Source organism: Pantherophis guttatus, chromosome 1 (assembly GCF_059756535.1).
Source record: "Pantherophis guttatus breed Tessera chromosome 1, ASM5975653v1, whole genome shotgun sequence".
NCBI classification, from domain to species: Eukaryota; Metazoa; Chordata; class Lepidosauria; order Squamata; family Colubridae; genus Pantherophis; species Pantherophis guttatus.
Window position 1 is genome coordinate 212,205,534 of NC_142063.1, and position 16,283 is coordinate 212,221,816.

Here is a 16,283-nt window from a genome sequence, read left to right on the forward strand (position 1 = left end):
TGGGCTTATTATCAGGGGATGTCTTATTTGGGGGTAAACAGGGTAATGTTCCAGCAACATTATCCTTTCATTTTATTTCTTCAATTTGTCACTTTTTTAAAAAATGAATTTGTCTTAATAAGAGAAAAAACAAGTTTTGGCTTGGTAATTTCAGACACACTTCATCGAAGTACAGATTTCCTTCAAAAAGCAGAAAGGACAGAATTTTGTACATGAGGACACAAGAAAGCTATTTCCATAAATGGTAATAGTGTCAGTTTATAGCATGCATACTTTTTAGGAAAATAGAGTGCAGCAACCTCTGGCTCCATGTCAGTCAGATCATCTAAATATACACCATCAGCACCAAGATGTCGGCTCCGTTTATCTGCAAAATGCAAAATCTTATTATTGCACAGTGCTTTAAGCAGATACATTTTTCTCCTTTGAAGGAACAAAAATGCGTAAGAACTTCTTTTGATCCATTTAAAAGTACATAGGAAAATAAAATTTGTAGCACAGAATCACAGTGGTATAACAGACTCAGGTTGGAATAAGTTTTTGTGGGTGCAGAAATGGATAGGCAGATGAGATTAAGTAGCTGAAGTTGTATCTCAAGCATGGAATTTTGTGGCTGCTTTCTTATTTATGCTTTTCTCCATTACAGCAAACCTATGGTTCATAGTACAGTTTACAGGTGGTCCTCAACTTACAACAGTTCACCTAGTGACCATTCAAAGTTTCAATGGCACTGAAAAAAAGTGACTTATGACTGTTTTTCATACTTACGACCGCTGCAGTATCCTCCCAGTCATGTGATCCAAATTTGGATGCTTGGCAAACAGACTCATATTCATGACAATTGCAGTGTCCCAGGGTCATGCTACCCACTTTGGTAACCTCCTGACAAGCGAAGTCAACACGGTTCACTTAACAACCGTGTTACTAACTTAACATCTGTAGTGATTGACTTAACAGCTGCAGCACAAAAGGTTGCAAAATGGGGCGAAAGTCACTTAAACCAGTTAGCAACAAAAACCTGGGGCTCAATTGTGGTCGTAAATCGAGGACTACCTGTATCCTTTTTTTCCATTTGAAGGATTAGAAAACTGCACTATTAACTGAGCGCTCGTCTTTTGCTCTTGCTCCCCGTGTTTTAAGGAATCTGCTGCCCCCATTTGAAGAAGGGAAAACATGAAAAGCCTCTTTTGTTGACTCAGGAGGCGGATTGCTTTCTCTTTCCCCCCCTTAGCTCATTTCTTGGAAAGGCCAGTTAATTTCACTGGGAACAAGTTGTTGACAATAATGCTTGGTTGCAAAAGTTGCTATATATATATATACCCTTTCTTTTCGAGGGAGAATCTGTTTTGCCGGCTGGCTGCATCAAGCACGTTGTGGCTGGCTTTAATTCTTCACCGGCCGGAAGTGGAAGGGTTGCTGCCCCTAAAGTCTCTATATCCGTTTGGGATGTTTCAGGTGCCAGGAGGTCCGCTTCTTCCACAGCCAGCACAGTCTCCTCCTGTCCGAGGTCAGCCAGGGAAGAGAAGTGCTGAACCTCTTCCATATCAGTACTCTGGATGACTCGAAAGTGAGTGCTTCCAGAAGGATTCACAGTCACTGAGGTGCTGGATTCTTTTGGCTTGTGTGAGATGGCAGTCTAGAAAGAAGAAAGAAAAGGGCATCATTCAAAAAAGGTTCCCGAAAAAAAGAACAAAGAGTGACACAAAGCGTGAGAAACAAAAGCAACCTTGTTGCACTCATACATCGTAGGGCAAATCCCTCTTAACGGTTAGGATTATTTCATAAAGTGCACTGAAACAAATCTGGATTTGCCCGCAAGTATATTCTTCAAAGAGACAGAGGCAGCCTTGCTTTCTGGTGTGATGCTTTCAGACTTTTGTTGGCCACTATATCCTGGGGTCCCAGTCCAGGGATGAAATCCAGCAGGTTCTGGAGAACCGGTAGCAGAAACTTTGAGCAGTTCGGAGAACTGGCAAATACCACCTCTGGCTGGCCTCAGAGTGGGGTGGGAATGGAGATTTTGCAATATCCTTCCCCCAGGAGTGGGAAGGAATGGGAATTTTGCAGTATCCTTCCTCTGGAGTGGGGTGGGAATGGAGATTTTGCAGTAGCCTTCCCCTACCACGCCCACCAAGCCACACCCGCAGAACCAGTAGTAAAAAAAATTGGATTTCACCACTGGTACAGTCTCATGATGACATGATCTTGACAGAACTACATAACGTTAGTCTGGGCGGCAGCAGGATGGAAGGCCACTAGGGGATCACCTTTATACTGAATTCTATGAAGGAACAATACTGAGAAAACCCAGTTCTTATTGAGAAGATGACAGCATCATTGTCAGGATCCGAAACCCAACGTAACTTCAGCGCCTTCCTCTGGACTGTGTATGAAATAATTAAAAAGTAGAGTAAGGGATTATATTTCTTTATTACAGAGACCCAATCCTCTGCTTGTAATTCAATCCACATTTGTAACACCAGAAGTGTAGGAACAATTCTGGAAACCCAGGTTTTACAGTTATTTAGTCATAATCAGGAATCCTGGTCAAAGGAACGCTCCTAAATAAGTGTAGAATTGTTTAAAGTTAATTCAGTATCTCAAATTCTGCTCAGTATTGAGATGTTGGAAATCAGTCAAAAACCCACTGGTAAGTTAAAGGCCACAGACCAGGCAACAATTTTGCTTCCTTCCACATATTCAATTATTGTGTTTTCCAGAAAGTGAGAGGACAAATGACAATGATGCAAATACAGTACCATGCATTAGTTTTGCAAGCATATATTTGATTCCCACCTGTATCATCTCCCTAGGTGCTAAGAAAACAGAAGGAAGCATCACCATCAGCTTCTGAGCTACGCTTCATCCTTTTTGCATCAACCAGAAATTGTTCTTGGTTTTAACTCTAGTTTAACTGAACAAGCAAGTATCTAAACCATGATATGTATTTTAATCTGGCTGTGCACCGCCCTGAGTCCTTCGGGAGAAGGGCGGTATACAAATTTAAATATAATAATAATAATAATAATAATAATAATAATAATAATAATAATAATAATAATAATGATCAATACCGTATTTTTCAGAGTATAAGACGCACCTTTCCCCCCCCCCCCCCCGAAAAGGGGATGAAAATTTAGGTGCATCTTATACACCAAATGTAGCGCCGCCCACCTACTGGCCCCCACCCTTTGGCCTCTGCCTCCCAGCAGTTTACCTCCTTGCAGCAAGCAGCAAGAAGAAACAGTTCCTTTCAGCTTCAGCACAACCTAATTAGCACAAGTTGATTGGATCGGCCTCCCAACTCGCAGCTGTTTTCCTCTCAGCTGTTTTGGTGGGCCTCTGCTGCTTGCTGCAAGGAGGTAACTTGCTGGAGCAGATTTTTTTTTTCCTTGTGCTAATCAAGCTATGCTGAAAACGAAAACGAAAGTAAAGCAGGCTGTTTGCTGTTTGTTGCAACAAGGCAAAATTTCTGGGAGGCAGAGGCAGATTTCTTTTTCTTGTTTTCCTCACCAAAAAAGGTAGGTGCATCTTATAGCCCGGTGCATCTTATACTTTGAAAAATACAGTATTTGGTTGTTTGGACAAACCACAATTAAAGCTAACTACTGTATAAGGTGTCTAAAAGAGAAATAGATTCTTGCTCTCTCTACAAAGCCATGGCTAAACACCAGGTAGAAGACTGGGCTAAGAGTCCAATATTCCTAACATTACAGTAATGATAAACTATGGTTATCAGGTAATAGCTACATCTTCCCTCAGTATCTATTAGTCACTTCAGAGTTCTATATCCCATTCAGGCAGATGAGAAACCTCAAGTGTTCTATTAAAAAAAAATATGTAATGTCTGATTCTTGTTTCTTTTCACATACCTTTGTGGCTTGAGGTAGTTCACCCCAGTCCCAATGCATCTGAGGATTATTGTTCGCAACACTTCTTTCCAGAGGCTTACTGACTAATTCAGAATCACTTTTAGGAGTGAGAGGTCGCGAATCTGAAGGGCTGCAGGAAGAACAGGGAAGAATCAGGAAGAGCATGAGATCAAGCAGGCTGCTCAATTTTCTATTCTGAGTATGGACACTGTATGGACTTAAGGCTACTAAATCAATTTGGATATAAGCCTTGATCAAGAGACAACCCAAACTGCTGGCCAGAGGAGGAGATTAAGATGATGTTAAACTAAAGTGAGATTCAACATTCTGAAGCTAAACAAAGAGGTAATAATCCCGTTCTTCTGTTTGACAAAGAAAAGAGACTTCCAAATATTTCCTTTGGGAAGTCAACCGCACATATGACCGCACCATAGCCACTGAAACATGTATAAGTGAACAAACAGTAAACTCACTGTGCTTTTCCCTTTTTAACAGATGATTTGCCAAATGGTGTACACGACATGTTTTCAAGTAATCAGTGTTATACAAAGGTAAATTGTATTCGTTTCAACAGGATGCACCCTTTAAAGGAAGTTGCCAGAGATCACAGCAAAATAAAAGCTTTAGGACCTGCTCTACCCTCCAGAAAAAAACAGAAAGGTTTCTTCTCATTCTTTGTTTGACAGAACAAGGTCAACAAAAGATAATTCTGACTATTATTGTATATGCCCACGCAAAGGAAGACACATATGGGAAGTGCAATGTGCACAAACAATGACAGTGGCACCTGAAACAGGAAAAACAGCACACAGGTCGGCATATCTTGAATTTTATCCTCTTAAGCTCAGAACTGCACAGGACTTTGGATAACTGTGCAAAAGGTTTCAAGCTCAAAATGCCCATTTTAAATTCCAGACAGGTGATTCAAATTTAAAACACGCTGTCGGAATCTTACTGGAACATTCAGAACACCAAACAGCTTTATCTCAAGTTTGAAACAGGTTTCTGAGATCAAAAGAAACTTGTTTCAAGTTCAGAATACCACTGGTTTTGTTTAAAAAACACATTTCAACACCATACAATCGGTCTGAACCAGGGGTGAAATCTACTCACCTTCCCTACTGGTTCGGAAGTGCATGTGCCACGCGCACACACTTCACTCGAGCGCATGCACACGCATCATGTGCACGCACAGACCCTCTGTGCATGCGCAAACCCTTCTGCATATGCACAGATGGTAAAAAAACAGGTTAAAACCAGGAAGTAATGACAACCGGCCGGGTGGGCAGAGCCTCACACTGCCGTCGCTACCGGTTCTCCGAACCACCTGCCGCCATCTTTACCGGTTCAACCAAACCGGTCCGAACCAGTAGCATTTCACCCCTGGTCTGAACTTGAAATGGGGTGTTTTAAGCACAAACTGTTTTCAAAATCAAAACATGTTGTCCTCCCTGTTGAAATCCATGCAGAACCCTTCACTCAGTAGGGGTAGTTTTCCCCCTTAGGAATAAAATTGCTGACACAAAATGATCCGTTTGAATCACTAATGTGACTGGCACCATAGCAGAGGTCTTGCAGTACAAAGAGCAAGTTGAGTAAATAAATTACACGTTTAAAGTATATATAATTTTGGCACTGCTCAGTTATGGCACCATTAATCAATTATTGAGGAGGAAAGAAGACATTGGTGCCTACATTTAATTCTTAGAGTGTGCACACAAAGATAACATGGCACAACAGGAAGGAAGGAAGGAAGGAAGGAAGGAAGGAAGGAAGGAAGGAAGGAAGGAAGGAAGGAAGGAAGGAAGGAGGAAGGAAGGCAGGCAGGCAGGCAGGCAGGCTAGTAGAAATGTAGTCAAAATTATATCATCCATACATAAGAAACAAGGGCTTTACAAACATTGATCTCTATTTCCAAATAAAGTATGATGGTGATTCAATGGCACGGATAAGTTAAGGTGGGAGAAATCTGATATCCAGAGGTATATAATCGTCAACAAGAAAGAAAAACAGAAAAAATAACTTCATTAGCTAGATATCCTGGAAAATCACTATAAAATGACCCAGGGGGAAGAATGGAAACTGCTCATTGAAATCAATGGCATGACTAAAATAAAAAAAATCTTAATGTAACTGGGAGTAGGCTAAGCAATTATCCCATTATCCCAATTCAGAAAAAAACCATACAAAAACAAAAAATAAAATCTGGAAAGTGTAGACCCCTAACTGAAAGCATGCTGTAAATATTTATTTACAGGCTCCATTCATTTCTGTTGCAATAATAATCCCCAGGAAGAAAGCTATCCCTTTCACGCAGGCTACTTTAGAACAAATGCTGAAGGGCCCTTGATGCTCTCTGAGCTTGGTTGTTTTCTTGCAGACAATTCATTACCCAAACTAGGTAACATCATCAGTGCTAGATTTTTAAAAGCTGCTTTCAAAGAAATCAGAATTTGAACAGTGGCGAAATTTTAAAAAAAATATTACTGGTTCTGTGGGTGTGGCTTGGTGGGCGTGGCTTGGTGGGCATGGCAGGGGAAGGATACTGCAAAATCTCCATTCCCTCCCCACTCCTGGGGAAGGATATTGCAAAATCTCCATTCCCACCCCACTCCTGGGGAAGGATATTGCAAAGTCTCCATTCCCATCCCACTCTGGGACCAGCCAGAGGTGGTATCTGCAGGTTCTCCAAACTACTCAAAATTTCCGCTACCAGTTCTCCAGAACGTGTCAGAACCTGCTGGATTTCACCCCTGAATTTGAATTGCAAGCAAAAAAAATTTTTAAATGACTAGAATGTTTTCCTCCTTCTCTAGCTAGAGAAGGAGAAAAACAGACTTTTATTATAACTTAGGTTTTACTTTTACAAACACTAGATACAATCAGAAAATTACAGAAACTTTCCTGGTTGTGAAATGCACTGATCTTTCGGAATATAGAATTATATCATTAAAATAAGCATTTAAATTATAACAGCCTTGGTGAAAATATGGATTAAAGCACAGTCTTTTCGAATCTTCTTTATTTCTTTTTATATTTAAGGATGGATATAACTTGTTTCATAATGTGGAAAACATATGGATGAACAGCTTGTGCACATATATGAACCTGATGCAATAACAAAGGATAAAGAAACCTATTCAGTAAGCTGATGACTGGTTGCTCTCAAATGTCACTCCTGATAAGAAACTCAACAACTACAGAAATGGGAAGTGTAATTTTTTTCCTCATCAGACACAGGCAAAAAAAAAAAAAAAAAAGCACAAGCAAATGGTCTCCAAAGGAAGTTATGAATCTATAAAAGCACACCAGCCAGTAAGTGTTAAAGGAAACCCAAAGCCGCAAAACCTCCTTGTGACAGAGGCTGTCAGCCAGTCTACAGATTTCCCACGCCCTAAAAGGGATGTAAACCATTAACAAGGGGGCTGACAATCCCCCCCCCCGTGGATTTCTCTTGCTTCAGAACAATTTCGGTTTCTGATTGCTGATCACCACTTTATACCCTTTTTTTTTCATGCAAACCTATATAACTTACTTTTGGCTTCCTTAAAACGTATTTGGGACAGTAAGCTTCAGGAGATGGGAAAACATCCAACCAGGACCTGCAAGAGCAAGCTAAACTGTTCTTCGTTGAAAGTGATAGCTATAGCTATAGTTTGCATTTGAGGGAAGTCTCAGGGGGCTGTGGTACAGTCTTGTCTTGCACAACTGTGAATCACTTTTCAATTAACTTTCCTTTGAAATGGATTCTTATCCTAGAATTACATCACCTATTTCATTTGTCTTGGTTTTTTTTTTTTTTTATAAATAACTCAAGGCGGCAAAGATATTCAATATTCCTATTTTCCACACACACACACAAACAGACTTATGAGATGAGCTGGGAATGAGAATGGCCGGTTCAAAGTCACCCAGCTGTTTTGGAGGTTTAGAATAATCTATTACTAGATATATTCATAAACTTATAAACTGGATGCATACATTTTTTTAAGAACTGTTAAACTGTCAGAACCTGTTACTGTAAGAAAGATATTCTGAATTAGATTGGTTTTAATACAAATATAGGGAGTAGATCCAGGCATTTTCCTAGCGAAGAGCAATCTACTGTACTTCCTTATCAATAGTTCTTCTGGCATGAAAATCGTATGTGCAAAATTGGTTCTTTTCACTGAAGGAATAAAAAAGCCCTCAGAACCAGAAAAGTTCCATTTCTGCACCCAAATCCCTGTGTTGGCAAGTATGATTGGAGACATATACTATAATAAAATATAGTACGATTAGAAAAATACAATATCAAATTGGTTGTGCAACACTGAGGAAATCTTATGACTTGCTATTAAAAACTACCTTCTTCTCTGTTAGGACAGAGGGCTGGACTAGCAATCAGGAACCCGGAGTTTAAAAACCCAACTTTGGAAAGGCAGAAAAACCAAGAATGTAAGGCAGTAATCAATGAATTCTAAGGCCAGCAGGGTGAAAGGAAGGATATTAAAAAAAAATCTGAAGAAAGAAAAAGGAGTCATACGAGTGCCATGTAATCTATGTGATCTAGATCAGAGGTGGGTTTCAGCAGGTTCTGACCAGTTCTGGAGAACCGGTAGCAGACGTTTTGAGTAGTTTGGAGACTGGTAGTAAAAATTCTAACTGGCCCCGCCCTTATCTATTCTCTGCCGCCCAAGTCCCAGCTGATTGGGAGGAAATGGGGATTTTGCAGTATCCTTCCCCTGGAGTGGGGTGTGAATGGAGATTTTACAGTATTCTTCCCTTGCCATGCCCACCAAGCCATGCCACGCCCACCAAGCCACACCCACAGAACCGGAAGTACAAAAATTTGAAACCGACCACTGTGATAGTTGATAGAGAGAGAGAGAGAGAGAGAGACAGGCAGGCAGGCAGATAGACAGACACTGTTTGATGGGAGATTTATACTTTTGTACAATTAATATTATGACTTAAAAATCCCAGACAAAAACTTTATGAATGACTTCCCAGTTTCCTGCCATGAGTTAGTAAACAATATCAATTTGAAAAGATCCACCAATCTTGTATACCATTAACAGTATTAAAAGGTTAATCACCAATCCAAAAATGCAATTGGCTGTTCTACCTGTCTGCAGCAGGACAGTGAGAGGTCCGGTCAGGACAAGAACTAGATAAGTTTCCCTCTGCTGGAACATTGAGATGGGAGGACCTCCCTATGCAAGTTCTAGGTTTACTGGATAGTATAATATAGCAGGAGGGGAGAAAAAAAAGAGAAAGATTAGGCCACATTATCCTGCAATATGTTTCAAATCAACCCCTGTTGCTGAGGCTGTCATCTGCCTCTTGGAAAACAGCCAAATTGGATTAAACAAAAGGGTGTTTCTAAATGACAAGATCTAGAACTGCTCTAAGCAAGACACAGGAAGGCAGAATAGAGTTCAAGAAACCACTAAATCACTCTACACAAATGCTTAACAAGAAGCTGCAAACAGAATAGGCACCATTACACTTTGTGGCAACATAATCACCTCAAAACAAGCAGCACTCAATCCTAAGGAGACATAAAGGCTTTGCATATGTTTATACCAACAAAAAGAACATGATAACTAAAAATGGATACTTAAGGCCAACAGCTTTCTGAGTTTAAGCCTAACAAGGTAAGAGATCAAACCATTTCTTTTATATATGAAATGTATAGAAAATCTGTATTCTATTAGAAGGACAAAGCTTGAACTAATCCTTCTCAGCTCCCAACTTAAAAACTGTTCCAAACAATTCATCTTCCCACAGCTTTGAAGTGAAAGACATTTGCTTACACACATTCACATGTAACATATAGCTGAGCCTTGAATGCATGACTGAAACTGGAAGTGTTGAAATGGAGTTTAAATGGCCAAAATGGAGTTGAAACCAGAGAGAGATACTCATAGCATTAAGGCCAGAAGCATGAAAAGTCTTGTCCTTCCTTTAATTGCTGAATAAGTCTGAAAAGGAAGAATGCATGAAAAGGGTTCATCACGGAGATTATTTGATTTATCCTGGTAACATGCATTGTACCTCTGTCTGGGTGTCCATTCTCCATCTGAGTGGGGATGAGCAAGCACATTTATAGAAGAAACTGTCTCGATGTCTTCATCTCTGGACAAATCAGGGACAGATGTCCTGAACATAAACAATACACAGAAAAAGAAGGGATTTGTTTTAAATGCCCATATCTAGCACTGCATGCAATATTAGTGGTACAACAAAAACATATAAAAATTAACACATTTTAAACCCATGGATGCTATTGTTAAAGATTCTAGATACTTTTACAACACGTGCAAATTTTTAAAAAATTGGGATTCTATTTTCTGGCAAAAATATGTTTTCTAAATTTTTCATAACCACCTGAGTTAGGAATTTTTGGTAAAACCTATTATTACATTACAACATATCATATCATACCATTTATCATATCTGAAGTTCTTTCCAGATGGACTCTTTAAAATGTTCTAGTAATTGTTCATTACAAATTCAATGGAGCAAACAGATGGTGTTATTATCTTATTTGCTGGGGGTGGGTTTTCTTGTTTTCAGTTAATGAGGATACAATAATTTATTTTGAAAGAATACAGCAGTATAATGCTTCACAATTACAGATATACCACAACACAATCAGCTGGGGAGGGGTTTAAAGAATAGACATTTTGATCATACGTGCATGCAATTTTTTTTCTTTTTAAATAGACTTTTGAAATATTATAAATTCATCTGTGCCTTTGCCTTTCTTTTCTCGGCAGTGTAAAATAAATGCTTTACCTATTGACATCTGTGTGTGTGTGTGTGTGTGTGTGTGTGTGTGTGTGTGTGTGTGTGTGTAGAGAAAGAGAGAGATCAATTCTGAAGAAACATGTATCAAGCAACTATGTTCTGCCTATTTACATCTATATGCAAATATGTATTTTATATACATATAGTGATCCACTGTTCTCTAGGCACAATATTTTTACACATTCATCAGCTTTATCTGATCTCATGAATCTCTTTACTCAAGACCTTTTTGCAAATATTAGTTCCCTTCACTGTTACAAAACACAAATGTCAGAAAATAGAGCCACAGAAGATGAATGAGTGTTTTCACAGGACAGGAAAAATAATTCCCTTTATTTTTTTCATAATTGCTTTATTTTTTTTTCTTTTCTTGGTTCTATTTTATGAAATAAAGGACAGTAGTAAACAGAGGAAGGCTAGGAATCTGCACTAGTAAGGACAACTACAAGGCAGTCTATAGGCATAACATATCTATGAGGAAAGTTGATTTAATTACAAAAATCACAGCAATAAATTGTTTGGATGCTCTGCTGCAAATTCATGTACACCCCATTTTAAAAAAACAATACAACATAAATGACAGTTCGCATTTAAACATAACCTTTCACTTTTAAACTAAACTTCACAAGGTAACCGTAACACTGTAATCCTGTAACTTTAATCAAATTAAAAACTACCATGGATGAATATTCTATAGCTCTTGTAGTACAAAAAAAGCAGAAAAAACCCATCTATTTAAAACATTTAACTGTTAAACTATTGTTTGAGTTGGAATTAAAAAGTAACACTGAATAAATTAGACCCTCTGGATTAATACCTGGAAGTAGTATCTAGCAGCTCATTTTCTTCATCGGAACTCATTTCTATCGGGAACATGTTTTCTTCTTCAGTAGTATCGGCATTTTCGTCTCTTTTTGAAGTGTCTATTTTATGGGCAGATTTCCGTCTCCTCTTCCTCCTTTTCTTGACAGAACAAATTGCAGTAATGGATTCAGTGGCAGAAGGAGAAGTAGGGATTGGTAACTGTGAAGGACCAGCAGTGTCCATGCTCCTTAACCTATCCACAGAATTTCTCTTCAGCTGTATTTCCATGAGAGAAGATCCCTCGGACAAAATGGGGGATGTAGCCAAGTGGTACGGAATTGCCTCCTTAAAGAAAGGAAACACAAGCCTATTGATATCTGGTATCTGTCAACTCAAATGTAACAATAGTGAATCTGCATGCTCCAAATCTGTTCTACACCAATGAATCTTTCAAGGCCAGCAGAATATGTGTATGTGAATATAATATTTACACACCTAAATATTACAAATACACACATACGCACACGTATCCATCCTTTCCAAAGGCCGTCTTGACAGACTCTTCTGGAAAAAGCAAACTCAGTAAAATGTGCAAGTGAAGAAAACATCTCAAATTTAAGAGCTGTGGCTTGCCAGGAAGTGAGCCCTAATAATCCTTGATTATAAATGCTAACCACTTTGCAAACTAATGATTTAATGTATTCATTGTATGTATGCATACATTATATTCTATGCTAGTTTCTCTCTCCTCATAGCTTATCCGTACCTAGACAAAATGGTAAAAAGCCCTCATTTTCTTCCATAATGTCTAGCTAGTATTTGACATAGTTCTTTGAAATAATTTGAATTCACAAAATTCACAAAAAATTCACAACTAGCGGCTATTTTAGACATAAATCTAGTCCTACATGACAAATAAAATGTGATGAGGAAAAAAAGCTTAATATAGTAGACAATCCTACTACAACTGATTTCTTAAAACAAACGTCAATCCCTTGTTTTGTTATTGATTTCTATGTCCCCTTGCACACTATGACAAACAAAATACATATCGCGGGCTGGTCTCACCTCTTTGTCATCTGTTTCCTCTACAAAAAATGCTTCTCCATTGTCTCCTAATTTCATGTGCAAATCCACAGATTCTCCATTAATTTCTATGTCAACCTTGAGAGAAACAGAATAAAAAAAGATATAGATTAAAAAAAAAAACCTCAAGAAAATATGACATGTTCATTCCTTAAGTGAAAGAACTTTTTTCCCATTTTACAGCAACAGGGTCCGAGTGGTTAAAGTACTTCATATTACATCAGCAATTTCTATTAAGACTGATTATGCGTTTAAAAATGAAAAAAGCTGCCTCAAGTTCTGTAAAAGACTCATAGATAATAATGTTTGAATCCAGAACTTCCCAGATGTTATTAGTCATTCTACTACACCAAGTAACATTAGGAGTGAAGGCCATAATCTAGCAAAAATTAAGAACTATTTACTTACCCCAGGTGACATCTGATTTAAGGTCTTTTAAATCTCAATACAATTCCAATACAAGTTCTGGAGTATGTGGTTAAAACCACATTATATAAAGTTCATAAAAGAGCTTAAAGCAGTCATTAATCGAGGGATAGGCTGAGGTGAGTAACTAAATAAGCTTTCATTGCTAGATAGGTGATGAAAGCCCTTATGCGCAACAAATGATTCCTGAGTATACAATCAGTCTGACTCACAGCAGTTATAACTCACATAGTTTTGTCACTTACTGAAAATGTTGATGACTTTTTTTTTAAAGAAATACCCAGGCAGTGTCTCTTTATTTGGACTCATTGTCATTTGATTTTCTACAAGTGTTATAGGTGTAGGATCAACTGCATTTTTTAAAAAGATTAAATGGCTGTCAGACACGCACCTGAGCTCTCCTCCAGACTGCCATAGGCTGGGATGAGAAGTTGCTATTTATGGCTGCAGCTACCATTCCCTTTGGGAAGAATAGGAAAGTGGGAGCTTTTCAGGGAAATGGTAGAAAGTCTACTGAGAGTCCCAGTCATCCAGGTCATGGTTGTCCCAAAGGCACTTTTTTAAAAGGCAACTGGGTTTTGTTTTTTTTCCCTTGAAGATGGTTCAAAGTTTGCCTTTTCCAGAAGCAAAACATCTTCAAGGAACAAGTCCAGTTGCCTTTTAAAAAAGTGCCTTTGGGTAGAAAGAAAAGATTTCAACTTTTCCAATCCTTGTGCCCATATGTGGGCTGACATTCAACATCTTACCAATTTAACAAATGCAAATCAAGCTGAAGTTTTTTGTTCCTTACCACTTTTTCCTTAGAACGTAGAACTCCCATCTTTCCAAAGCGTACGTGAAAAGGTGAACATTGGAGGTTTCCATTAGGCTGGCGGATAACAATGATATCAATGCATCCAGATAATGTGGCCGGATTTAATCCTTTATAGAGCTCCTTCACTGTCACAAAGACTTGCCCTGCTAACTGTCCAACGTAATTCATGGTTTGTGCCTGGAGATGAAAAACCGAAGAAAATTATCATTAGGTGATTGCTGATTTGCATCCCTACAACAGCTGCAGAAAACACCTGCCAAGCCAGAGCAGAAGAGCAAATAATTCTTTGCATTTAAAAAAAATCAGTCTTCAGTAGAATTTACCACATTTCTTCAGGCCAGATTTAACCAAATAAAGGATATGACCTGGCCTTAAAGAAGAAAATGAGGGGGAAAGAAGAAGGATACTACAATAATAAAACTTAACCCCTCACTCTCTCACTTGAGAGTGGGATAATATATTTATCAATGCTGCTTTTGATTCCTTTATGGAGGAACAATGACACACAAATACAGTATAATGATCCCTTGGCCTTTCCTCTGACATAACAACTGAGATAATTGCTACAGTTTATAAAAGTGCTTGAAAGTCTTATCTTTAAATCAGTGTGGCAACTTTAAGATATATAGACTTCAATTCCCAGAATTCCCCAGCCTGCATGTACTGTACTGTAAGTAAATCTCCATGCTGAAAACAACTAACGGGACTGTCTCATCTGGCAAAGCAAAATTCCACCAAGAATATATTTTGCGGGACATGAAGGCTCAGATAGGATGGCTTGTGGTAGCCAAACTACGAAGCCATTTATGAAAGAATTCCAGTGACTGCAAGCTCTGTTTATACAACAGCCAATGTTCAGTTTCTTGTACTGCTTGCTTCTGCCTGCTCTACACACAAGTCTAAAAGCAATTATCTTTTTTGTTGGCAGAAGATGTACTTTGGTAGCGGCCTGTTCTTTTGCGTTTATGTACGACTGTGTGAAAACTAATTCTCACAACAACCAAAATCAGTGATGATGGGGATTACAGTAAAGGAGCAGAAAGAGTTGTGACTATCTTATAAAAAGGATTAGAAGAAGGAAGGGCAGGGGGGTAAATCAGGACCTATTGACTGATGCCTGAGTAATCTACAGTAGATCAGAAGCAGCATTAGTTGTTTAAACTGAATAATAATGGCAATAATTCAAAATTTGTCTGTTAACTTCCTCATCAGATTGTTAATCAAGAATGCCTGGGAGAAAACCAAGAGTAGATTTTGATTGAAATGATGTGTAAGTTTGGTTCTCCTGTGTTTCACAAATTCTTGGACTGAAAGCTGCTTTTTCTTCCATTTGTACCATATATCTGCATGTGAGTGGGGATACAGCTGCTGCAAACAAAAAACAAGTATAAACTGGATTCAAAAACTGCAGAGCATCGGCACAACGGGTAACAATAACAGAGGTCAACTGGAAAAAGCCCTCCTGGACAAGAAAGGAGATTTCTTTCATATCATTCAAAACAGACAGGGAGGGCCAGAGGGGAAAAAGACAAACAGTGGAAAGGCTATCTTCAGCCACAAAGCTATCTTTAGTTATTTCCACTTTTCCTCTTCGGCGTGACCTCTTCTGCCACCACCACCACCTCCAGCCAGGATGCAGCAGAAAACATCCTGCCAAGCCAGTGTCAAGCGTCTCACAGCCAGGCCTTCTACAATACTAAGAACCAGGAAATAGGCTGAAAGAACATAGAAGCCTTCTAAAATCTACTGAAGAGCTCCTATGTTTCTATCATAGACTTCTTGAGTACAAAAGTATCCTGAAGCAGCACTAAAAGTAGACTTCCAATTCCAAAATACTGTATGTTGCTACCTGAGGGGACTAACAAGATGGCACTTTCCCTTCCTCAGATTCAAGAACAAAAGTTGACTAGAATGATTAGGGAACCCTTTCCGATAACTCTTAAGATACCTTCATGTCCACCTAGTATAAGACACTACCTGAGAGTGGAGAAGGGAAAAGAAAGCTAATTATATGTAAGTAGCCCTTGTCTTATAACTACAATTGAGACCAGAATTTCTGTTGCTAAATAAAGTGGTTATCTGACAACCTTTTTGCCATGGTTGTTAAGCAAATCACTGCAGTTTTTAAGTGAATCATGTGCTCATTACATGAATCCTCCGTTGACTTTGTCGGAAGCCAGCTGGGAAGGTTGTAAAATGATCATCACATGACCCCGAGACAGTATCAATACTGGTTGCATGCCAACCAGATTTTGACCATGTGACTGTGGGGATGCTGCAATGATTGTAAGGCAAGGACCGACAATCGTAAATCATTTTTTTTCAGTGTCATTGTAATTTCGAAGAGTTGCCAAACAAATAGTTGTAAATTGAGGACTACCAATATCCCTCTCTCACTGGCAACAGATTAAACTAAAAGAGATTACAGCATTTTCAACATGACCAATCCCACATAACATATGATGCAAACACAAGAACTAGAAAGG

General features: G+C 38.8%; 1 protein-coding gene across 13 annotated transcripts in view; it reads right to left on the bottom strand.

The window, feature by feature from the left end:
- LPIN1 (lipin 1) overlaps positions 1 to 16,283 on the bottom strand; it is a 105,904-nt gene that overhangs the window by 22,031 nt on the left and 67,590 nt on the right. For 7 of the 13 annotated variants that reach the window (XM_034432120.3, XM_087882382.1, XM_087882380.1 and 4 more), the window contains 7 exons: positions 13,774 to 13,974; positions 12,540 to 12,635; positions 11,485 to 11,816; positions 9,912 to 10,016; positions 3,873 to 4,002; positions 1,321 to 1,636; positions 274 to 367 (listed from right to left, as the gene is read on the bottom strand). In XM_034432120.3, coding sequence (XP_034288011.2) covers positions 274 to 367; positions 1,321 to 1,636; positions 3,873 to 4,002; positions 9,912 to 10,016; positions 11,485 to 11,816; positions 12,540 to 12,635; positions 13,774 to 13,974 — 1,274 coding nt within the window. Of the gene's footprint in view, positions 1 to 273; positions 368 to 1,320; positions 1,637 to 3,872; positions 4,003 to 8,979; positions 9,088 to 9,911; positions 10,017 to 11,484; positions 11,817 to 12,539; positions 12,636 to 13,773; positions 13,975 to 16,283 lie in introns of all 13 variants that reach the window. The other 6 variants (XM_034432117.3, XM_087882379.1, XM_087882375.1 and 3 more) reach the window with 1 other exon arrangement.